We start from the raw sequence: 24,459 nt of genomic DNA on the forward strand, positions 1-24,459 counted from the left end.
CTACTTAGTTTTTGAATGAGAAACAAACTCAGAGACATTGTGTCCCCTGCCAGAGGTCACACAGCTGGCATATGGTTCCAGGTCTGGGTGCCTCCAGAGCTGTCAATATTTACTTTGCAAAGCCTCCCCGCGTATATTAAACAAAATTGGATTTTGTTTAATATTGGATTTCGTTTTTGTTTCAATAAAACTAGTTCTTCTCTTTTGGTTATAAACATGTATCAGCTCTCTAAAAAATCTCAGGCATTACAGAAAGTGAAAAATTTTTAGAATTTTTAAGACTTCTTTGAATGTTCTGTCAAGATTCATGGAGACCCTCTCCAAGGGTAGTGGGATTTGGAAAACATGTTCCTCATCATCCTCCTTCTGAGTTTTTCCTCCAACTCAAGGAATATATGTGTTGCATTCAATGACCTTTCTTTTCAGAGCTTTCCCTCTTCAGGGAGAGCTGAAGGTGAAGGTGATAAAACGCCTCCTTCTTCCCCCTCCCCCCACCTGCTTTTGCCATAAGGACTTCTTTTCTCTTCCATGGACTGGCTTTCCTCCAGCCAGGTCCAAGGTTGTTTTCTGGTATTGGTTTCTTCTTGCTGTTTGGATGTAATAGGGAAGTTGTCAAATGAAACTGTTTTTTTTTTTTCTCCCCCAGGTAGCTGAGGTAAGCCTCCTATTGCTGGAGGAGCAGGAAGCAGCCTTGTGATAGGACGGGGCAAGGCCATAACCCGCAAATGTTGACCCTAGGCTCTCTGGATTGGCCGCCCATGAGCTCAGCTCCTGGGAGTTTCGATATAAATGTGACCATGACCAAATGTCTTCTGAGACTCTGGAAACTGGCAGCAGCAATAGCAACATCTTCTCCCTGGGCGAGCTAGAGGAATTACCCCCTCGGTCCAACTTCCAGCCGACAGGAAGTGGTACCCAGACACTGCGGGGGTTCCCGACGCAGAGCCCCTGATCTGGAGGTCCTGGCCAAGGGTGTTCTGTGACAGCAGGGACTTCTGTGGTCTGAGGTTAGTTGAACAATACTCTCTCCTTAGGGGGCTGGAGTAGCGGGTATCTTGGGGTCCTGAAAGTAGGGGCAGACCCAGGACTCAAACTCTGAGTCGAACCCCAATTCTGCTTCTAGCTTGTTGGGCTTTCCCTAGGCCTCAGTTTCTTCAACTCTAGAAAGACAGAGCAGACTTCAGTGAAGTAATCTCCAACGGCGTCACGCAAAGAGCTCTGAACTAACTTGAACTTACAAGCGCTGAGTTTAAGTCCCAGGCCTGCCATTTACTAGCCCAGCAACCCTGAATGAGGAAGTTCCCTTTCTTGGGCCTCAGTTTCCTCATCTAGAATGGGAGCAGCATTACCCACCTCTCTGGCTCGTTTCCCTATTGAATGTTGTAGAGGTCAAGTTAGAGACTTTATGTGAAAGTACATAGTAAAGGGAAACCTGACATAAACAGGAGGTATTGTTATTACCCATGGCTCGATTCAATTTCTATCAGTTTAAAGTTCTTGAAAGTTAGTCCAAGGCCAGGGAGATCTTATGGAAGAGCTATGGTGGCCTGCTGTTCTGACAGCGATTTGAGGGGGGATGATAGCATTGCATTGCCTGTGGTCCTGGATAGACGACACGATGGGGTGGGGACGGGATGGGGCGTCAGCAGAGCACAGTCTCGTGTTGGGTTGAGGGTGGTGGTGGTTATCGTAGGAGTTTTCCAGCTTTGGGAATGATGACCCCACTACCCCTGCCCCAAGTCTGCCCCACTGCTGTATCATAGTGCCTGAAGTTCCACCATTAGGTACTTCTTTCTTTCGGGTTTTGAAAGATCCTCAAGAGATGCCAGTGCCCAACCTTTTGGCAAATAGTCACCAGGCATCAGTGTGTTTGGCGGTGACAATAAGGAGCAGGCAGATGGTTAAAGTTCACCTCTTTACACAGAGCTGGCACCTCCAACGGTGCCATGTGGCTGCTCAGATGCTCTGTGGTCGGAGGCTTCATACAAAGATCCCATCAGGCTCTGCCGGGGTTGGGCCCTGGTTGGAGCCCCTGTCTGGGCCTAGGTCTCACGTTTTGAAGTGGACAAGGACCAGCAGGTGAATACCCAGGGAAGGGTTCCCAGGAGGGGGACAGGTCAGAAACCATGTGATTTGAGGTGACTGGGGTGATCGGGGTGATGGACGGAGACAGAGAAGATTCAAAGGGCGATGTGGCCTCCCCTCGGGTGTGAAGGGCTGCCACTGGTGACTTCAGCTCAGTCTAAGGAGGACTTCCCTCAAAATACAGGCTGGCTGACAGCAGAAAGCTCTGCCTTGGAGGGTGGTGAGTTCCCACTGCAGGGAGTGTTCCAATATGGGTTGCAAGTCTCCCTGCCAGGAATGTGGCCTAAAGGAGTCCTATACAAGAGGTAGAGCTAGATCCTTTTCCGGTCCCTCTGGCTCCTGGAACCTATGAGGAACCCCAGAAAGGAGAGGAAACACCTTGAATTGTTACCATCTAACACCTGAGAGGTGGGCACAGGAAGAGAGGTCTGGGGTTGAAAGAAAAGATGACAGGCTCGCCCTCCACTCGAGTCTGGCCAGTGGGGCTGGAGGGTCTTCCCCAAGGAGGCCCCTCACTACACTGCATGTGGGGGGCGTGTGAGCTTCGGATGGGACCTATATCACTGTGGGAGCCCCGGTTGAAGGCTTTGAACTTGGACGGACACAGCTCCCATGCCAAGAGTTTGGAGTGTCTGGGGGCTGCCTATGTCAGTGAGAGGCAAGCGTGACCTCACGGTGCAGCCCTTGACCCTCCAGCCTCCTGACTGGTTCTAGTTCAGGGGTCTGTGAGCCCCTCCTGGTGTTTACAGTCTTTGCCTCTGGGGCACAGGCGTCTATACCAAGCACGTGTGTATGTATGTGTATGTGTATGTGTGTGTGTGTGTGTGTGTGTGTGTGTTTACATTTATGGAAGGCCACTTGGTGTAGGAGAGAGAAGGAAGGATTTAGAATTCAGGGAGATAGATTCAAGCCCCAACTCACTATGCTTCTCGGCTGCAGGCACCCAGGCAAGTCTCTCAACTGTTCAGAGATTCCGTTTCCCACCACCAGCCTGTCGGAGTCATGGGACTGTGCCTTTGAATCTGGGCCCGATTCAAAGGGCATTCTGGATGCTCTGTGGCAGTGTACAGGTGACTGGTTGAATTTGCACATATCTGTGTATTGCTTCTTTGTTCTGCAAACGCTGAGAACTGCCCAGGCAGGGTGGACCCAGCTGGGAACCAAGCAGGCTCAGGTCCGTTCTCTTAACTTGGGGGTGGGCAGTGGTGGTGGTGGTGTGGGGGCAAGTAGACTCAGTTATTCCCTTGCATTTGATTTAAGAAAAATCAACACGGTGTTATGAATCCACATAGGTTTGTGTGTGTTAGAGTATGTTTCTGTGACCCGTGAATGTGTGAGCCCATTCGGGCTGCCGTGGCCCCCAGACTGGGCGTCTTAAACAACAGACCTTTATTTCTTACAGTTCTGGAGGCTGAAGCTCAAGAACAAGGCGCCAGCCGATTTGGTGTCTTGTGAGGGCCGCTATGGATGGTCACCTTCCCAGTGTGCCCTTACATGGTAGAAGGGGTGAGGGAGCCCCTTTCATGAGGGCTCTGCTCTAATGACCTAATCACCTCCCAAAGACCTCACTTCCTGATAGTGAGGTGAGAATTTAATGTATGAACTTCGGGGGGTGGGGCACAAACGTTCAGCCAATGGCAATGAGTGTCTGTTGGGTGTTGACCCTGGGCCCCTACGTGGGCGCCATGCACACGTTCCCTCTGAGTGCCCCTATTTGTTGACTATCTATTGTGTGAAGCACAGGGTGGGGGAGAGGGGGAGCCCCAGAATCTCTCTGTGAACTGGCAGTTACACACACACAGTAATGGAGCCGGAGGAATGAATGATCCAGTAGTGTACAGATGAGGTATCATTCAGACAATAAAACAAAAATGGCAGCATGCCGAGAAGTTGGCAAACTTGCTGCTCCTTAGTCACTCAAGGTCAGCTCCGCAGACTTTCTTTGGTGGCTTGTTGTTGTGAACACGTCACTGGCCTGGATCACGTCTTATCAGAAGTCCTGTGATCTGCACCTCACTTGGGGGTTTTGGAGCAGGCTGGGACTTTGTTCCGAAGTCTGCTTTCTACCAGGGCCATAAACGAGTTTACAAGAGCAGCTGCGGTTCCCTGCAGTAAAGGTTTGCTGCTGTCTCGGGGTTTCTGGTCTGGATGTATATCCAGGACAGGGTGGAGTTCCCCGCCAGGCCCAGTGTGGGTGGACCCCCAGGCAGAGCACGGAACATGGAAAAAAGGAGGAAGGAAAGAGAAAGTCTTGCTTTGCTGAATTCTAGACAGGCAGAATTTTACAATTAGAAATTCTGGAAAGATTTAACTTCAGCACACATAGAATTTGGGGTGTGGTGTGTGTGTATGAGTGAGAGAGAGAGAGAGAGAAAACACAATCAGGGCTTAGAGACTTTAAAAGTCTGAGGACATGTTGGCCAAAGGGAGGCTCTTCCGGGGTGTCTCCAGGGGGTGGCTGGGCTTGGCCTCCTGGGCCAGCCACACTCTCCCCACTCTCTGCTAGTGTTGGCAGACAGGATCTTTGGAGCATCACAGAGGAGAAGCTGTGGTCAGAGAGGTGGGAGGAAGCCGGGTTGAGGTGGGTCATGGCCACCCAGGGAGGAAAGAGTGGCAAGGAAGCAGGGTGACCATGTGAACACCGAATCGAATGCTATAGCCCCTTCAGGGAAGATGAGGTCCCTGGATTTGGAATGAGGAGGACTTGGGAGATCCTGGAGTCTCTCCTCTCTGGAGAAACACTCAGAAAGGCCTCTCCCAGCCAGCTTCTGGGGCTGCGTTCCTCGCCTCCCTCCAGGCTCAGGGCATTGTTGTTCTGGGGAAAGGGTGGTCACATCAAGGCAGTTTCCTTGAGAAAACATCAAGAAGGACACCATTGCCTGGTGGAATTGTACTGATGCTCTGACGAGAAGTAGCAGCGTGTCCTTCGAATGCAGTAGGAGGACACTGCGACCATTAGCGATGGTGGAAACCGTTTCCATAGCAATGACAGCTTTTAAACAGATTACTGCAACTCTTTTCCCATTAGCTGGGAAGGATGCTCTGACCCTTTCTGTGATTTCCAACCCCCCCCCCCCCGCCCCGCTCCCCCAGCCGCTGGAGCCAAGTTAGCGCAGGAAGAAGAGGGGCTGAGCCAAACAAGGGTGTTCTGTTTTGTTCTGCTGGTTCGGTGGTTTTGTTATCGAACAGCCTCTCGGCCAACCCCATCCAATGGGCCCTGACCACAGGAATATACGGAAAAATCAGAGAGAACCCTGACACTACCCAGTAAATATTTCTGGCTCAGCTTGCTTGGATCTTAAATTAAATAGACCTTCAACCTAAATTTATCTTAAGACCGTGTGCTGCTAAAGAGAGAGCAGCTCTCGGGGAATAGGCCATTACTGTCACCACCACTTCCTGTGGGGCCCACTGAAGAAGACCAGAGCATTCTCTCCGAGGGCACAACCTGCATCTCGTTCATTGTATCCCTAGCACTGAGCATAATTCTGGTACTTGGTGGATGCTTATTGAACATTGTTGAAAGACATAAATGAGAAGAAAGGAAGTATTTCTTCTATGATTTCTTCTGCTTATCCCATCCCACACCGCGTTTCAAAAGCATGACCACAGGCTTCGAGGCTTTTGAGAGCATTTGTTAATTTCCATTAAGGTACAGGCACAGAGTGCTAAAGTTTTTGTGTAACTCAGATGTTCCTTTTAAAGAACATTAGACAACAAATAAAGCCTTCCAAATTGCCTGCTTCCTCCCCAGCCCCTTTTCTCATTTCCTCCAAGACTGTCCATGTGTGGATGCCCAGCAGTGCGGCTGGTACCTGGGGCCCCTGGCCACCCTTCCCAGTCCCTCCTCCCCAGACCCGTGCTTGAAGGAGGGAAGACATCCTGAATGTTACAGTCACCTTCAAGTCTCTCTGTATCTCCCCATGCCTGCCTTCTCTCTCTTTATGTATTTTCTTCATATTCACATGGATCCCCGCACATCTGGAATTGCAATTATAGATTGTTATTTGCGCCTCTAAGCTGGACATGTGATAGAGCACATTTTAAAGTAATGAATTAGGGGCACCTGGGTGGCTTGGTCAGTTAAGCATCTGCCTTCGGCTCAGGTCATGATCCCAGGGTCCTGGGATCGAGCCCCGTATCGGGCGCCCTACTTGGCGGGGAGTCTGCTTCTCCCTCTCCCTCTGCCTGCCTCTCTCTCTTTATCTTATTAAAAGATAAATAAAATCTTAAAAAAATAAAGTAATGAATTAGTTGGTAAACACAGGACATATGATGTAAATACGTAATTCATGAATATGTAATACACTAAATAATACTTAGTAAATGCATAATAAGGCTATAATTACAAAATAGAATAGGCAGTCCCTGTATCTAAACTCCATAGGAATCTCTGGGGGCTCAGATTTGGGATTCAAGACCATATTTTATTTTTCTTTTAACTTCCACCAAAGGGCAAAGGGTTTCTGAACAACTTTGGAAGAATTGGGAAGCCACAGGAGTTTTGGATTAAAGACACACAAATTAGGTGCGTTGCTCACAGCCTGGCCTGCTTAAAATGCTGCCAGGAGGAGATGATTCTTTCCGTTATCTTTTCCATGGGCAGCTGCTTTCTTCTGGATGTATCAGGGAAGGGCCCCCACTGTTCTAAGATGGGACCGGTCCAGATATGTTTACTTTATGTTAACTACACACCCAAAGATAACTTATGTACTGTATAGTTTACTAAATATTTGTGTTGTACATTTATTCATTTATTAAATGACGGCTTATGGAGTGCTAGGTGCTCAGGGTACAAGACCTCGCAAAACAGAGGGAAGGAAGAGAGACTCAGACGATAACAATGACACACACAGAGGTGTGATCCTACGTAACATGACGTAGTAAAGGGGGAGAGGATGTGCTCATGGTGGTGGGGGGGAGGTGCACAGGGAGGGCCTCTCTGGGAAGGTGACATTAGAGCAAAGCCATGAAGGAAGTGAGGGAACAGACCATAATAATGTTCTAGAAAGAGGGAACAGTCCGTGTGAAGGCCCTGAGGCAGTGAGCAGGGCTGTGTGAGTGGAGTGAGTGATGAGAGGTGGTGAGAGGGGTTGTGGGACCAGGTTGTACAGGGCCTTGTTGGCTACTCTAACGACTTTGACTTTGAGTGCAAGAGGAGCTGTTGGAGGCAAGAGAGGGACGTGATCTAACTTAGGGCAAGTCCCCGTGGCTGCTGAGGGGAGAAGCTGGGAAGAGGACAAGAGCAGAGCAGGGGGACCAGATGGGAGGCGATTGCAGGAGCCCAGGTGAGCAGAGCTGGGGCCTAGACCAACCCAGGGGGCGGTGGAGGAGGTGGGGAGACGGGTTGGGGTCTGGACAGGCTTTATGGAACCAACGGTCTTTGCTGATGGTTCAGATGTGGGGAGCGAGAGAAAGCAAGGAGCCAGGGATAGCTTCAAATCCTTGGCCCAAGCGATTGGAGGAGCAGCGTTGCCATTTACTGAACTGTCTTGTGAAATAGTCTTACAGGCGGGTCGCAGGCGTATTTCAGACAAGGACAGTGGTGCCTGAGCTGCCCAAAGTCCCGAGGGGCAGGACTTGGCCCCTGGCTCCAGCTCTATTAGTTACCTATCTCTGCTATAACAAAATACCACAAACTCAGAGGTTTGGGAACAACATGAATTAATCACCCTGCAGTTCTGGGGGTCAGAAGTCAGTCAGTCTCAATGGACTAAAATCTAGGTGTTGGCAAGGCCATGCTCCTTCTGGGGACCCTGGGGGAGTTGCCGACCAGCTGTGACATCTGGGGCATGACCTCCATGGTTTAGTTTTCTCCTCTGGAAAACGGGGATAGCCCTGCCTCCTGGGACTGTTGAGGAATTGAAACGAGACAACAGCTTTGAGGGTTGATCGTCACTCACACGAATGGGCAGGGTGGCTCGGAACGTGTGTCAGCACCTGTAGCCCACTGTAGTGTCTCCGGTAGGTCTCCTGTAAGGGAACTGTTTGCTTTGTTCGTAGTGCCATGGAGCATCCGCGGGGACCGAAGAAGCCTCTGTCGGGGAGAAGAGCCAGGTCTCTGGACAGGTCACATGGCCCCAAGAAGGACTCAGAGTCATGGAACTGCCAGTGCCTTTCCCTGCCCATTCTCACCACCCCCTACAGGCGGGTGCTGCACCGGACGGCCAGCGACGGGACCAGGTGTCCCCAGAGCCCAGCTCAGTCTGTGGAGGCTCAGGGCACCACGGCCATAGCCCTCAGCCTGGAGGAGACCAGGGAGTTTCTCCCCAGTGACCAGAAGCCTCCGCAGGACACTAAGAAGGACAAGGCCCAGAGGTGGGGCCAGCAGGGGTGGCTGAAGACCTTTATAAACTTCCTTCTGAGGACAGGCCCTGAGGAGCCCAAAGAAAAGGGCAGCCGGAAGGCAAAGGGGAAGGAGGGCCTCCCCAAGCCCGCAGAAGCCCCTGGGGCACCAGGGGACACAGCTCCTAGGAAGAAAGCCCACGACAAGAAGGCCAGCCGCAAGAAACATGGTCACAAGAAACATGTTGCTGAGGAAACCAAGGGGACCCAAGATCAGGAGACCGAAGGCCAAGAGACAGGGCTGTGCAAGATGGCGGTTGCCCCACGCTCCGAGGAGGCTGACCTGGGCCCAGCACCCAGGGGTGAGCAGACCGTGCCTGGTAACCCCCCTGCCCCACTCCCAAGGGCTAGGGTACTCTAAGCTGGCTCCTCAAACCTCTCAAAAGAGGGGACATGGAAGGTGGGGCAACCATCAGGGACAGCTCCACTGTGAAATTTCTTTGAGGCAGAGCGGCACCATGGCTGAGAGCCTGCGGTCAAACCCCATTTCCACCACTCCTTAGCTGTGTGACCCGGGGCTGGTGACTTTCCTCTCTGAGCCTCAATTTTTTTTTTTTTTTTGTCCATAAAATGGGGAGAACAACAATTGCTACCTCCTGGAATAGCCGTGGCCCGGAGCTGGCTCAGGGAAAGTGCTGCATATATGGTAGCTGTAGGCAGGCATTCTAGTTGAAGGAGCACAGCCCCGGGGGGGATGGGAAGGCAAGGAGGGAGGCGAGGAGGGAAGCCCAGCCCCTGGACATTAATCCAGAAGCGAGGACTGTGGGTGGGGGCCCCGTGCTGGTTCTAGGCTCAGCTGTATCAGAAATAAATTTACAAGTTGCTGCCCCTCTCCAGGACCTCTGGTTCTTCATTTGTCAAATAAAGAAGCTGGTCCCCGAGGTGCCTTTCTTTTCTGACTCTTAGGTCCTGGAGTTGAACGCCCTGTAGGCACCTGGAGGGAGACAGAGCTTTGCCCTGTAGCACTCAAAACTCACCATGGGTTTTTTTTTTTTTTTAAGATTTTATTTATTTGTTTGTTTATTTATTTATTTATTTAGAGAGCACACACGAGGGGGCGGGAATAGTGAGAGAGAATCTCAAGCAGACTCCCCACTGAGCGCAGAGGCCGACAGGGAACTCCATCCCAGGACCCAGAGATCATGACCTGAGCTGAAATCAAGAGTCGGACACTCAACCGACCGCTCCACCCAGGCGCCCTCAAACTCACCATGTTTTTATTTTTTTATTTATTTTTTATTTTTTTAAAGGTTTTTTTAAGATTTTATTTATTTATTTATTTTAGATTTTATTTATTTATTTGAGACGGAGAGAATGAGAGATAGAGAGCACGAGAGGGAAGAGGGTCAGAGGGAGAAGCAGACTCCCTGCTGAGCAGGGAGCCCGATGCGGGACTCGATCCCGGGACTCCAGGATCATGACCTAAGCTGAAGGCAGTCGCGTAACCAGCTGAGCCACCCAGGCGCCCAAACTCACCATGTTTTTAATGAGGATAAGGATGCCTGGGTTGAAGCAGCCTGTTGTCAAATGGAAACCTTGGCAGGTTGCCGATCTTTTTGGTTAAGCCTAGGGCTACAGGGCCCGTCCTGCTGTGAGTTCTGGGTTGTTTTACTGTGCTCATGGACAAAGTCAGAAGAATGTCACGGACACCCCCCCCCCCCCCCCCCCCCCCCCGCCACATACACTTACTTTCATCTTTCTTCCAGGTGGGGAAGGTTCAGATCTCCACCAGTCCTTGTTCATTGAGGACAGGGGTCCTGGAGCGTCGGAGATTTCTTCTCAAGCCACAGGTCACTGGCCGGAAGAGAAGCTCAAAACCCTTGACAGTGAGTCAGAGTCTACTTAGCAGCCTCTTTCCCTGCAGCTGGATGACTGGTTAGACCTTGGATGGTCCCTCTCAAAAATGCCTGTACTGATCTTGCTCCTTCTGGTGCTTCTGGTCACATTTACTTATTTTAGAGTTTCACAGATTCCTAATTTTAGGAATTAGAAAAGCCACTGGCAAATGCTCTTGCCTTATGTATTAATGAGCATGGGACTTTTTTTTTAGTCTTTTTAAATTCATAGAAGGAAGCTGGAATAGAGGAATATAGAATTTATATATGTTTTTAAATATGTGGAAGAGTAGAAGAGTTCTATGTACACTCATATACTCCCAATTGTTGATGGAGGCCAATATTTGCCTCATACGTGTATGTGTGTGTATAATTTTGTTGCTGAGCCATTTTCAGTAAAATGGTCCTTCATCCTGAAATACTGAAGCACACATCTCCCAGAAATGAGTACAGTCTCACGCACAACCACAATACTGTCATTGCCCCTAATAAAGTCAATGTGATGCTTTATTAAGCTAATTCCCCATAAAGAATGGGCATATTTTAAAAGATAATAAAACATCTATGCATCTGTCGAAGAATAACTAAAAGGCATTTAGTTGGCTAGTCTGCGGGCTGTGTGTTTTACATGCTAATTGTTTTTTCACACCAGAGGAAATCAGCTGGTAGACTGAGTCAAGGAAAAAAGGCCAAACAGGACTTATAAATGAAAGCGGAGTGAGGGAGGGGTATGGGGGGGGGGGTGACAAAATCTGCAGACAGCCCAGGACCAGGGAGTCTTGTTTGTACCTTCTTTCGTGTAAACCGGTCAGTTGGCAGCTAGCAGAGGCTACTTTGGGCACATTGTCTTTGGATCAGTCGATGGGGTATTAAAGAAAACCATTTATGTTGTTTGTGGTTTCTCCATAAAGATTTGGTGGCGGCATCGACATGGCAGGCCATCTGTGTCATGCCTGCTGGGGTCCCTCGGTCTTCTGCCTTAGTTAGGCTGGGTCTCCATCATTTCCCCCACTGGAATGTTGCAGGTGGGAAGATCAGCATTAGGCTCCCACAGTGTTTCCAAGCACAGCTCCTTGGTGGCCTGATAGCCATCTGAGGGAAGCAGGACCGGGATTATGATTCACCCTTCACAGGGAAAGAGACGAAGGCCCAGAGAAGTTAAGAGATGTACTCAAGGTCACACAGCTTGCCGAACCCAAAGCAGATATTTACAAATCTGTAAAGGTCAAAGGAAATAGTGGGGTACAGGTTGAACTCTTGAAGGACTGACCTGTGATGGCCTGCATAAAAGTTCATGCTTTGGCCAACTCCCCTTTCCCTTTGGATCTCCCGAGTCTCTCTCAGAAGGACTAACTCCTGGGACATGGTGCTTTTCCCCACTTCTGTGGCCTGAGGAGCTGTTTTAAGAGCGCCTTCACTTAATACAGAAGGACTAAGTTGATCTCAGAAGTCCAAGACAGTCATTAGAAAGAGGGCTCTGTACATGGAGAAAGACTAACTGGGTGCATTTCACTTTATTCCAGAGGAGACCATCATCAGGATGATAGTGGAATTTCTCCAAAGAGTGGGAGACCAGTGGGAGGAGGAGGTAAGGAGCAATTGGTCTGTGTAGACCCCCAGAGGCTTGCTGTTTCCTTTCCCTCCCCCTCCCCCTTTCTCCCCCCCTCCCCCTTCTCCTCCTCCCCTTCCATGCTCAAACCCCATCTGCCCTTCCTGGCTTCCGTGTTCCCTCGCTCTGGGTTCTGTCACCTCCTTCACCTGGGGTCACCTTGAAGCACTTGGTTGCTCTTCAGTTGCTCCTTGGGGAGCTTTTCCCTCTCCTCAAGGTTAGGGCCTGACTCAGTTTCTCTCATCTCTCCCACAGCAGCTTCAAGCTCCTCGGCCAGAGGTGGTTCAACAGAACCCAGTGCCAGCCGTCAGGAAGAAATCCCAAGAGAAGAAGTCTAGCCTCAAGAGAGCCTTTCCTCATAAGAAACACGGCTCCGAGGAGCCTAAGAGAGCGGGGCCTGCCGGTGTTTCCAGCCCCGAGTCCCGGCCACTCAGGAGGCCCAACTTTCTGCCCCTGCTCACCGAGCCCTCCACCTCTAGCAGCCTCGGTGAGCAGGCTCAGAGTTACCATAGCAACACCGCAGCTGCCTCCAGCTCTGGAACCTTCTCCAGGGTTGGAATTGGCCATTTTAAGGGCTGCCATCCCAGTTCTGACTTTTGCTCTGCCCCAAGCAGTTTGGGGAGGGTAGTGGGGAGGAGAAAGGGATGCCAGCAGGTCACCTCCACAAATGAAACCTCACTGTCTAGGCAGGCAGTCCAGGTAAGCCCGCAGCAGAAACTGTGTTGAGGGATCCCCTAGCCAACCTCATCTCTCCACAGCTCCAGCCTCCCTACCCTGGCAGGGGGTAGCATGTGTAGGAAGGAGCTTCAACCTGGGAGGCAGGACACCTAGGCTCTGAGCTGGACTTCCTACATCATTCCCCATCTCTCACCTGTAAAATAAGACACTCCTGTACTGTCTATCTACACTCGATCAACTTTTGTGGCCATATTGTTATCCCATATGAGGGAACTGAGGCTTAGGGAGGTAAAACAATGTGTTCAAGGTCATATGGCCCCCAGTGATGGAATCGGAGCTAGAAAGAAAGGATCATCCTGGGTAGAAGGGAGGAACAGCCTAGCCCAGCCACGTGGTCTGGCCAGGGGAAGGGGCAATGCTTCACACCAAATATAGAGCCGCAGTGGTGGAATTTCAGGCCACAAGGGGAGGCTATCTCCCCTCATGCAGGGAGATTCTGGCCCTGCTGCTTTAATTCATGCTATGGAACCAGGCCTTTATTCTCCAGGCCGAGATGCTGGAGGAGGCTGAGGTTATGAGGGGAGGGAGGAGAGGAGGGCAAAGCCCAGGAAAGCCTGTTGTAAGGAAGTGCAAAGGGATCAGGGAGCTAGGTCTGGGCCAGTACATCACAGCCTTGACCCTGACCCACCACTCACCTCTGCCCCAGCAAGACCTTTGTACACTCTAGCCATGGAGCGAAACTTGGAACCTCTGCTAACTTCTGTGCATTAGTTAACACCTTCACCCAAATGAAACACACCCACCATTTCTTCTCGCTTCTCAGGTTCGGAGGAACCCCATGTCCACGAGGCCCCGTCTGCAGAGAGCGGGGCTCCAAGTGCCTTCGAGCTTGCCGCCCAAGCAGGAAGCCAGGGACCCGAAGAAGACTTGCAGATGAACAGAACCGTGGAATTCAGTTAGTATCCCCTCGTTTTCTCAGAGGCCCCTTGGAAATCATCTGGCCTGACCACTCCCTGTGCAGAAAGAGGCAGTGACCTGGCCTTGACTTCCTCTGAGCTCAGCAAGCGAGGTCCAGAGCACTCAGCGCAGTGAATAAACTATTTAGAGCTACTAAATGTTAGCTGCCTTTTATTGTTATTATTGTGGTGGTTCCGGAGCCCAGCTTGAGAACAGGGCCTCAGGAGAAGTCCAGAGGGTGGGAGGGAGGGTAGGGGCCCTAAGGGTGACGTTCAGCAGACGGTGGTTGCTGGCACTGTTACTATTATTCCCTTACCATTGGCAGAGCCGAGGCGGGAACCATAGAATCACTGTCAGTTCTGCGTGTCTGGAGATCCTTCCAGATCCAGATCTGGATCCAATTTGCCCACATCCCCCATCCTGCCTTGTTGGCTTCTCACAGAAACTGTGCCTTGAAGGGGAATTGAGAAGGGCCCCTGTTCTAAGTGGAAGACGAAGAAGGTTCTGGGCCAGGGGACTTGTGGGGACCAGGCCCTTCCAGATGGCCTCGAGACCCCTTCTCCTGGAGGCAGGCGCCTACATTATTTTCCTCACACTTAACGTGGCACATGTAGGTGCTGCCTGACCAACGAAGAGGTGGCTATATTCCCAGGGAAGCAGCTCTGCCCTCAGGCCACTTCTGAGTAATCCCCCTCGTCCCCATGGCTGGGCCTGGGACAACCGACAAGGGCAAGCTGGTTAGCAGCCTGGAGACCTGGCAGATTCACCCAGGGAGCTGCTTGGGCCTTAGGAAGTGAGGACTGACTGTAGAAAAGCTTTTCTCCACACTCAAGTGTAAGCCACCCTTCTGTTCTCTTTTAGAAGAATTCATTCAGAAGATCATTGCCCTACTCCAGGGTGCAGAGGAGCAGAGGGGAGAGAAGGTGAGGCCGACATTCCCCACATAGATCCTAACCCTCACTATGGACACCCCCACCCCTGCCTGGCCTAAGAACTTCCCTGCCCCTCCCCCAATGCTCCCTCTTTCCAGAGCCAGGCTCCAGTTCCTTCCCGAAGCCTCCCCAACCCCATGGCTGCAGGCCACACTTGTTCTGGCCAGGCCGTGCCCTCTGGTCCACAGCGGGGTCTCCGTTTGTTTCAGGGGGTGCTGGTCGCTTGCAATGTCCTCACGGTTGGGGGTCCTGACTCCTCTCCTCTCCCCCACAGCAGCTTCAAGTCGAGGAACCGGAGGTGGCTATAGAAAACACATCCCCACCCTGCAGAAGGAAATCCCATGAGAAAAAGTCCAGTTTCAGAAAAGCCTATTCTCATAAGAAATGCGGCTCCAAGGAAGGGAAGAGAGCGTGGGCTGCAGGTGTTGCCAGCCCGGAGTCCCGGCCGCACAGGAGGCCCAGCTTTCTGCCCCTGTGCATGGGGGGCCATCAGCCCTCTGCCTCCAGCAGCCTCGGTGAGCAGGCCCAGCGTTGCCATGGTCACAGAGGCCGCCTCTGGCCCCAGGCTTCCCCCAGGGCAGGCTTGGCCAGCTGTGTGGCCTCCGCCTCAGGCTTGACTTCGGCTCTCTGCTCTGAGAAAGGTGGGGAGGTGTGGGAGGGCTGTGGAGAGCGGTGGATGCTGGGTGCTGGGCGCCAGCTGGACCCACCACCCACAACTCAAGCCCTCCCTCCCCCCATACATAAATGCACAAACACTTTAAAAATGCAGTTTGAGAGCCGTGCATGGGTTTACCAGCGAAATGCATCAGACTCACCGGAAAGCTAATAGAAAAGCACAGAGACCCAGGTTGGATGAAGTAGGATATGGCCTGGGCCTCTGCTTTTTCACTACTCTGCCGTGTGAGGTACACCGTGGTTCCCTCGACATTGACGGAGTGCCTCCTACGTTCCCCTCTCACACGTGTTATCTCATTCAGCCCCCTTGCAACCTGTGAAGTCAGTCTTGTTATTCCCATTTGGCAGATGTGAAGTGAGGTTCACACAAGCGAAGTGACTCAGCAAAGCGTCACAGAGCAAAGGGAAAGTGGGCTCATCGGGTGGGCTCTGTTGGTGGGCCTGCTGTTTCCTCCCAGACTGTGAGGAGGCAGAGGGGGTTGCTGGCAGAAGGGAAGAATGAGGTTTCTGGAGGGGGTAAAGAAGGCACTGTGAGCTCCTTTGAGGCGGGCCCTGGAGGTCTGGGGGCTTGCTGAGGAGCCTGGGAAACCAGGACCCCTCTGGTGCCAGCGCCTTTGGACAGCTTCTTGTTGGAACCTGGACCCCCTGTAATGTGCCTGTGGATTTGAGACAGGGGCAAAACACACTCACACCACCTCCTTTCTGCCCTCAGATCTGGACAATGTTGAGTTCCAGGAGTCCTTGCCTGAAGAAGGGACACCTGTTGGATCCTCAGAAGCGCCCCCCCAGACCAGGGGCCACAAGCCAGAGGAGGGACTGCAGCCGGATGAAGTGTTCGAATCTAGTCAGTACCAGCCTGCCCTCTCCTGGGCTGCCCTTTCCTGGGGCGGCTGCCGTGGGGCTTCTATTTGCGTGGTCTCGTAGGGTGAATTCAAGTAGGATCCGGGAAGGCTGCTGACAAACACCCCAGGAGACTCTAGCAGGGTGGGGAGGAGGCAGGGTTGGCCTTTCAACTGGGGCTCCTGGGGCAGAGTTGCAGGTGGAGAGTTCTCTTCCGCTAAAGGACACCTGTCTATTCCGTGGGATGTCACTTCACTCCACCTCACCCCATTGGTTTGCTTGAATGTTTCGTATAAAACTCCCGGCTTGCCCTGGGTCTCATAACCAGTGGTGTCCTGGGAAAGAGGCTGAGGGTGAGCCTGGGGGCGGGGGCCCTGATATGGGGCAGATTTTGCAGATTTCTATGGTGTGTTCCCACCATGGTTGATTTCAAGCTGCCAACAGTTTATAAAAAAGGGACCACAAACACCCAGAATATTTGCAATTAGGTCTTGGTATGAGCAGCCACGTGTATGTGGCTTCTTACAGCCCCAGCTGTGCATTCTTGTTGCATCTGTGGCTATGGTCCTTTCCCCTCCCTGCTTTCTGATTAGCTGCTCCTGGTCCCAACTTCCATGCCTGGCCATGCTACTCTGTAACCTGGATAGGGGACATTGGGAGGTCTCAGTTTCCCCATCTGTTAAATGGAGCTGAGGTGAGACTTGACTGGCCAACATCCTTTCAATTTCTATAAAGCAAACTCAAAATAAAACTTTCATACTTCAGCCCTAGTTTCAGGGAATTTTTCTTCGCCCTTCAGAACTAATCCGTGTGCTGTGTTGTAGAGACAAAATATCGTCTGTAATGGGAGGATGTGTTGTTGTAGAACACTTGTCAATAGTCCCTGAATCTTTCTTTATTTTCCTTAGAGGAGCTGATCATTCAGGGGCTGGTGGACCTTCTCCAAGAAGTGGATGACCAGTTGGGAGAGCAGGTAAGGACTGCTCAGTCCCCCCCAAGGCTGGCCCTGGGGACCTCATCACCTCACAACTGAGGCCTGAGTTCAATCCCCATCTCTGCATCCAGGTGGCCTTGGGCACGTCGTCCCTAAACCCCTCTGAGCCTCGGTTTTCTCTTTTGCAAAATGGGGGTACATATCTACTTGACAAAGCTTAATGTACGTATAGAAAATGCCAGTCACATAGCAGATGAGATAAATATTAGCTTAAAATAATATAATGCCCATGCAGCTCACCCTGCCGGCCAGGACTTCCCCCAATCCAAGTCCCCCTTGAAGTTCAGCTCATGTCTGACCTCCCTGGAAGCCTTCTACCCCAAGTCTGGCCCACCAGTCACCCTGATCTTGTCCTGTGCTAGCTTCTTTTTCACTCTGTCTTGGCACACATTTCAGCATCCATATGGTCTCCAATTCTCTCAAGCTTTTAGATTTTCCCCTCCTGCTAGAGAGCCTATAACAGAAAATTGCCTCTTTGAAAACCTCACAGTCTACTTGGAGAGACAAACACAGATCACATATGAGGTATCAGATATGAGCACAGGTCATAGATGGGTCATGAGCATAGCAGGCACTGTGAGTGCCTTGCTTTACTACCATGGTGCTCGCTGGCCCAGCTCCCCACTGCCAGCACCTGCATCCTTTTGCCTGAGGACTGGCCTCTGGAACTATTTTACCACCCACATTGTACGCCAGAATGATCACCCCCCACCTCCTGAGGAGCAGCCCTCAACCCATGGCTCCTGGGACCTGGTGTATACATACCTCAGCTCCCTTGCCCCTTGCAGGGATAACTCTGGGAAGTGTAGGCTCCTGGAGTGGTCAGTGAGGACCAGGCTCAGTAGCTAGTGTGTGTGGACTGCCTTCCCATTCTTGTCCCAGAGCTCCGTTCCCCCATTGGTGTTTCGTAGCATCTCTTACCACCTAAACTACCTGCACCTGAGCCCTAGTCTCCGGGGGAACGCAACCTAGGACATTTAGGTATGAAGAAGAGGCGACTTAGAGTGGGAACTGAAATTCATCCAACATCCACTCCGCATGGAATATTTTACATAAAGGATCTCACTTAATGAGATCCCACTCTGCATGTGGGTGCGGGGCATTATTACTGCCATTTTACCCATGACTAAACTGAGGCTCGGAGAAGTCACATGGCTAGTAAATGCTATTTGAGCATCCATTATACAAAGACCTGCTTCCCGCCCCCCTTCCCCTCCCTCCCCCCGCCCCACGTTGTTCTGCTGCTTGGAGGTGAACCTCGCAGAACAGATTCTGAGAGGCTGGAGGGAGTGGAAGCATTTAACAAGGGAGCTCATCCCAGGGACAAGGAGGCACCCAGCCTGGGTGCATGGAGCTGGACTGGGGCGGCGGGCAGCTGGTGGGAGGAGGCTACCTGCCACCATCACTGATGGTCTGCCACCATCTCTGCTTCCAGATCAGGCGACACCCCAGCTTTAAGAGGGTTTTACACAAGCTCTCAGACTCCTCCCTCAGGAAGTTGGCAGCCACCCTGCAGAGCCAGAAGGCCCACCTTGCAGAGCTGGACAGGAACCTCACCAAGAGACCCTACCACTTTGCCTTTGGCTCATCTAACAAATTTGCCGGCAACAATAGCCACACCATCCTTAGCCTCATGGGCCTGTGCTATGGCCATAGCCAACACAGCTACACCCACTTCCTGTGCCCGATGGCCCAGCAGGTGAGAACAAGTGACAAGAGGCTCAAGATCCCAACAGGATTGGGCGCCTGGGTGGCTCGGTTGGTTAAAATGACTGCCCTTGGCTCAGGTCATGATCCTGGAGTCCCAGGATCGAGTCCCGCACCGGGCTCCCTGCTCAGCAGGGAGTCTACTTCTCTCTCTGACCCTCCCCACTCTCATGTGCTCTCTCTCTCTCAAATAAATAAATAAAATCTTAAAAAAAAAAAAAGATCCCAACAGGATCGCCCTTACTGGCCTCTCCCCTCCCCTGCTGAGTTCTTGACTTTTGGGGGGCTAGCTCACATGCCATCTCCTTGCTGAGGCCCCATGAGATGATTCTACACCCACGTGACCATTCTCTTTTCCAAAGCCCTCACTGGCTTTACTTGATCTTTTGCATCTGCTTTATTTGGCTCTGGTCCCTGATTGTATGTGCATTTCCACACTTTTTGATTTCGGTATGGAATACTGGACCGGGTGCTACCCTAGCTTGCCCTCTTGTGTTTCATGGGTTGTGCTCGTTGGCTTCCCAAATTCAAGACCATCATAAAATTTAAACGACGAAGTAAAGTAAGATTACGTGTCAAGTGAGGGATGGTTGAGGTGGATGAGGAAGATCCGTGGGCAGTTGGTTCTGGAAGGCTTCCAAGGGGGGCGGTCCTTCACTGACCTTGTCTTGGTTGATTGATTAAGAATAGCTTCTCCCTGCCATCGATCTCACTCTTCTGATCGGTTTCATGCTTTTCCTAATAACCTCCCCCCAACCCCTAAGGCTCTGAGATGGTCCCTTTAGAAATAATACTTCTCACTGATTTTTTAAAGTCTGAGTTTTCATGTTGTCCGGTGGACTCTGATAAGCAGCGTTCCCTGCCTTTTTCAAAAATCACTTAAGGTAACCTGCCTACAGACATTTTAACCCAGATCTTTAGTGCAGAAGCTACCGAATGAAGACGTGACATTAAAGGAAGGAAGCGGTGTTGGGGCGCCTGGGTGGCTCAGTTGGTTAAGTGTCTGCCTTTGGCTCAGATCATGATCTCAGGATCCTGGGATAGAGCCCTGCATCAGGCTCTGCTCAATGGGGAGTCTGCCTGTCCCTCTGTCGCTCCCCCTGCTCATGCTCTCTCTCTCTGTCTCAAATAAATTTTAAAAATCTTTTAAAAAAAGGGGAGGAAGCATTCTGTTTGTTGGCATTGGACAAACAGAACTTCTATATCCAGATGGTCTCTAGGCCTTTATTACAATGATGTCACCATCATGCAAACACTCTGCCTCCCTGGAATTATCTTTCAAAGTCATGTGATGTGTCTTTCAAGAAAGCTGGTCTGATTTCATAATACTCCTATCTTGTCATTCAAATGGTCTGCTCTATGTTGGCTTGTTTTCCTGGTGGGAACTCCTTATGACCTTCAAACTCTCTTTCCTCAGCCTCATTATCTTTGCCCAGATATGGGGATATTATGGATAATTTGCCCTCTAGGATGGGTTAGGTAATAGCTTATGGAGTGATCTGAATTCTTTGTGAAAGATATTAATAGAAACAACAGCTCTGACATCCTCAGTAGCCCTAGCTCCATCTTCTGGTTTTACTAACCATTTGTTCATTCACTCACTCACTCATTCGACCAATAGGTGTTGAGAACCTCCACTGGGCCCTGCTGTGCAAGGTGCTGTGAGGGCCTGTGGATGGTTCTGCTATAGGAAAAGACAGAATGTTTCCTGATGATGAAATTAAGTACCAGTGAAATGCCAAATTAGTGGTAACTGAGGCCAGTGAAGCCATTGGTCCTGGAAGCTTTCCAGGGGTCTGGCAAGCATAGATTTTGACCTTTGAGGATGGAGAGGCTGTAGATGGGGAGAAGGGACCGGGAGAGCACTGCAGATAGGAGGTGCTGAGTTAGTCCAGACCCAGAGGGGACAACTAGTGTGCTGTGTTGATATGTTAATTAGAAGTCTGTTGTTATCAGAGTGGGATCCACAAGTATTTGGGGCTATGGCTAAAACCTATGTTCTTTTTCTCCTTCCAGAACATCGCAAGTCTTGAAATCCAAAGTCCAGATTAAAAGCTATGCTTTAAACTCAAGCTCCCTTGAACTATTCAAACAATTGGCAGCTTTAGGCAGGACCCTCTGAGGATGCTTCATGACACCCTCCCCAGATATGAATGAAAACAAGGATGGATGGCCATCTGCGTACGTATGCCATCGTGGGCTTCCTGAGACTGGGATACACGAATCCCTCTTCCACTTAGCGGGACGCAGAGGCCATGCTGGGGGAAGGAGAGTACCGCACCGGGAGTTAGGAGACTAGAACTCCACCTGCTGAGCTGCCCCAACTTGCTGCAAGACCCTGGACTTGTCTTCCACTCCCGACCTTGGATTCTGGGCAAGACTATGTATACGACCCATCGGATCTCTTCTGACTCCATCATGTTAAAGTCTCTTTAAAAGGGGGGAGGTTGTTGCTTTCACTCAATGGCTAAATACACCCCACTGAGCTGGAGGCAGTCCTTAAGTCCTCACTGAAGGAATGAATGAACAGACGAATGAGTGGGAGAGCTCCTGAGATCCAGGCGATTCTGTCAGGCATTCCTTGGGAGGCCTTGGTCCTCCACTGGAATTGTGCAACCCGTAGTTCTCTCTCTAAATTGGGGGCTAGGGAGGAAATGGGGCACTACCTTGACAGGCACTGGTCCTGAGCATTGAACCAGGGGTCAAGGCCTTCACATTCTGGGGTTAACTTTAGTACCGACTTATGTACACTTATTTTTTACTATCATGTATTTTCCTGACCTGTAGGGGCTAAAACTATGCCTGCTATCACGTGGAAGGCTGGCTGGCATTTTCTAGATGACAATTGCAAATGAGTCTTTCTTTTTGTTTTTGTTTTTTAAGATTTTATTTATTTATTTGTCAGAGAGAGGGAGAGCACCAGCAGGGGGAGTGGCAAGCAGAGGAAGAAGCAGGCTTCCCACTGAGCAAGGAGCACGATGTGGGACTCGATCCCAGGACCCCAGGATCATGGACCTGAGCCGAAGGCAGACACCTAACCGACGGAGCCATCCAGGTGTTCTGAGTCTAGTTTATTAAAATAAATTTTTGTTTACTCTCTCAGCAGAATACCCATATGCATTTAACCAGATGTGCATCCATGTGCAACAAGTAATTTATTCAGTTGGCCAACAGTGCTTAATGTCCATATGGGTTTACAGACACCTGTCAGGAAGTCTGCAGGCCTCAGACAGAGAAGACCTATGGATTGGGGATCCCTGGTCTCTCAGAATCCTTCCAACCCTGTGTCCTATAATTCCATGTCCAGAGAAGTGAAGCTGATGCCTTGCATCTCACCCGTCTCATGGGGGTTTGCCAAGAGTCAGTGAGAGAATGAATGTGAAGAGTGCCATGTCCATGTATGTTGTTGTTCTTATTATAGCTACAATCTGGGTAGTTTGCAGGAAATAGGGAAGGGCTTTAAGCTGGATTGCCATGAATGGTTGTATGGGTGTGCACTGCTCAAGAACATCATACCCCAGGAAGTGATATTTACTTCCTAGACGTTGTAGATATGTAGATTTATGATAGCAGTTTTCTACCTGATGGCAGTAAAGAGTCCTGAGAAAGGGGCTCCTTTTTGTTTTTGTACAAAGGTGAGGTGTGGGCTGTTAGAGGCTCTGCCTTCTACAAAGCTGAACAGTTTGAACAGCTTGGCTCAGATGGGCAGTTTGCCACATGTCCATTATCTACATGCATACCCAACAGGGCTATAAACATAGCCATTGGACATTGCATGAAACACATGGCCAAAGGGGAGAGAGTGTTAAAATCTAGACTCACTCTTATTACCCTCGCTGGACACTGTATTGCTATGTTGAACGTGGTGATCACTGGGGGGTAGGACTGGAGAGGGGGTGAAACCAAGGGCAAAGAGGCCTTGGGCACTTAGCTGGGACCGGCCTCAAACCTGAGGCAAAGTTTTAGGAAGTTCAACAAAGCATATTCTACAAGTCATTTAGTTTTATTGCTGATTCTAAGAAGTGGGGGAGAAGTGGTCTATTTATGGATTTATTTTAGTGTTCGGGAACACAGCCCCCAAATGCAAAGGATCAGAATCAGTTTTGAAACGAGGGTCAGGAAACTTCTGTACATAGTTTCTTATTTGGGATGATGTTCTTTAAGTTGTATGTGTATTTGGTGTGAGTCCCCGATGCTGGCATCTGAGTCTCATTTTTGTACTGTTATTTAAGCAAATAAAGAAATTGACTTGCACCAAGGTCTCATCTGGATGATTCACAGTGGTGGCAAGATGGGAGGCCACCTGCCACATCCGGGCCAGTCTGGCACCTTCGAGACTGTGAGGGCCAGCCTCTCTGTCCCCGCCTGGAGGCCCTCTCTGGTTGCTTCCCAGGTGTCCCCTTCTTGGGATGTCAACTTATTGAGACAGTAATGGAGTGCCCGGAGCATCAGGAGACCTGGGTTTTAGTCCAGCTCCCCGCAGGCTGAGGCCTTCAGGGACATGATACTTGCCTTTGGACCTGACATTCTCCCACTCTGTGACTGTTAAGATGACAGTTAATGGTATGTCCAGGAACATCTGGGTCAGTCTTGATTCTACATCATCTGTTTTATTAAGTCCTTAATTTTGGTGCCCAAACTGTCACTCAGAACCGGGGTAAAAATGGACAGAATACAGTGTCTGGGTTTTGGTTCAGAGGATGTGGTCTCTGCTGAAAGGCATTAAAGACCTCCTCTCTTGACTCTCAGGTAACACATGAGTTCTTCCAGCGGCTCCCTGGGGAAGGTGGCCCTCCGGTGTACATAGTACATAGGTTGTCTTCTTTCCAAGCCACCTCTCCGCTCCCAAACCTTGGAGGCTCACTGTAATGCTCTGAGGGGGGCAGGAGAGGGCAGCACCTCACTTCATAGATGTGGAGGCTGGGGCTCAGAATGAGCAGGTGCCTTGTTCAAGGTCACGTGGCCACCTACAAACAGAACCAGGCCAGGATCCAGCTCCCAGAACCCCTGTTTTAATGCCTTCCCAAACTGTCTAATCCATTAGTTCATTCACTCAACCAATATTTACTGAGCATTTACTACGTGTCAGGTCTGATCTAGCTCAGTGCAATACACACATGCAAAAGGCACAATCCCCGCCCTCGGGGTGCTCATGGACCTCACTTGTTATGGGGATTTTGTGCCAGTAGGAATATAGGGTGGCGGGTACACCATCGTGTGAGGGCGGGCGGGGCTCCGTCAACTCACACCATGGAGGCTCTCAAGAACACTGAGGAGCATGGGAGACCCCGCTGCTTTGAAAGACTTTGAAAAGGTGGGTAAGTGCCATCAGGACATAATTAACCTAATTTCTGACCCTGAGAAGTCAGGAGGCTAAGCGAGTAAGTCAGAGATAATGGAGTCAACCAAGACCAGGTTGAGTTTGGGATGTGCGCTGAGTTACAGGGAGGGCTGTGCTGTAGAGGTCGTTCGGATATGCTTATTTGGAAGACCAGAGAGTGTTCTGCCTCTGGCCTCTGCACCAGTGATACCTCCAATTTCAGAGTACAGTGACTGGCACATCAACAACAACAACAACAACAATAACAATCCACTAGTATTGGCTTTAAAAAAAAGGCATTATAAGGAGAAAGGAACTAATTAGAGTTGCCAAATTTAGCAAATAAAAATATGGGTGGCCTAGTTAAATGTGAATTGCAGATAGACAACAGATAATAGCAATACTGGGGCCTTCCTCATACTAAATATTCACTGTTTATCTGACATTCAAATTTAACAGTGTCCTGTATTTTATCTAGCAAC

General features: G+C 50.5%; 1 protein-coding gene across 4 annotated transcripts; it reads left to right on the plus strand.

Moving 5' to 3' along the window:
* Positions 1 to 828: 828 nt before the first annotated feature.
* On the plus strand, positions 829 to 22,911 carry BNIP5 (BCL2 interacting protein 5). 4 transcript variants are annotated; one of them, XM_027600962.2, is made up of 13 exons: positions 829 to 1,007; positions 3,025 to 3,155; positions 8,089 to 8,732; positions 10,137 to 10,256; positions 11,789 to 11,853; positions 12,130 to 12,361; positions 13,376 to 13,507; positions 14,371 to 14,432; positions 14,716 to 14,956; positions 15,829 to 15,960; positions 16,865 to 16,929; positions 18,386 to 18,649; positions 20,674 to 22,911. In XM_027600962.2, the coding sequence occupies exons 3-13, from the start codon at positions 8,093 to 8,095 to the stop codon at positions 20,707 to 20,709; spliced, it is 1,989 nt and encodes a 662-aa protein (XP_027456763.1). In that variant the 5' UTR covers positions 829 to 1,007; positions 3,025 to 3,155; positions 8,089 to 8,092; the 3' UTR covers positions 20,710 to 22,911. The 4 variants fall into 4 exon arrangements, with proteins under 4 accessions (XP_027456763.1, XP_027456762.1, XP_027456764.1 ...); XM_027600961.2 differs by lacking the exon at positions 3,025 to 3,155; XM_027600963.2 differs by lacking the exon at positions 3,025 to 3,155 and having other exon boundaries at positions 14,719 to 14,956.
* Positions 22,912 to 24,459: the final 1,548 nt, after the last annotated feature.

The sequence above is a fragment of the Zalophus californianus genome, chromosome 7 (assembly GCF_009762305.2).
Source record: "Zalophus californianus isolate mZalCal1 chromosome 7, mZalCal1.pri.v2, whole genome shotgun sequence".
Classification (NCBI taxonomy): domain Eukaryota; kingdom Metazoa; phylum Chordata; class Mammalia; order Carnivora; family Otariidae; genus Zalophus; species Zalophus californianus.

Bases quoted from the DNA above. Each gene is read 5' to 3' on its own strand.
- BNIP5 (XM_027600962.2), top strand. From the start codon at position 8,093: ATGGAGCATCCGCGGGGACCGAAGAAGCCTCTGTCGGGGAGAAGAGCC. The intron at 11,854-12,129 runs GTAAGGAGCAAT...TCTCTCCCACAG, and splicing joins GAGACCAGTGGGAGGAGGAG to CAGCTTCAAGCTCCTCGGCC. The intron at 15,961-16,864 runs GTCAGTACCAGC...TATTTTCCTTAG, and splicing joins GGATGAAGTGTTCGAATCTA to AGGAGCTGATCATTCAGGGG.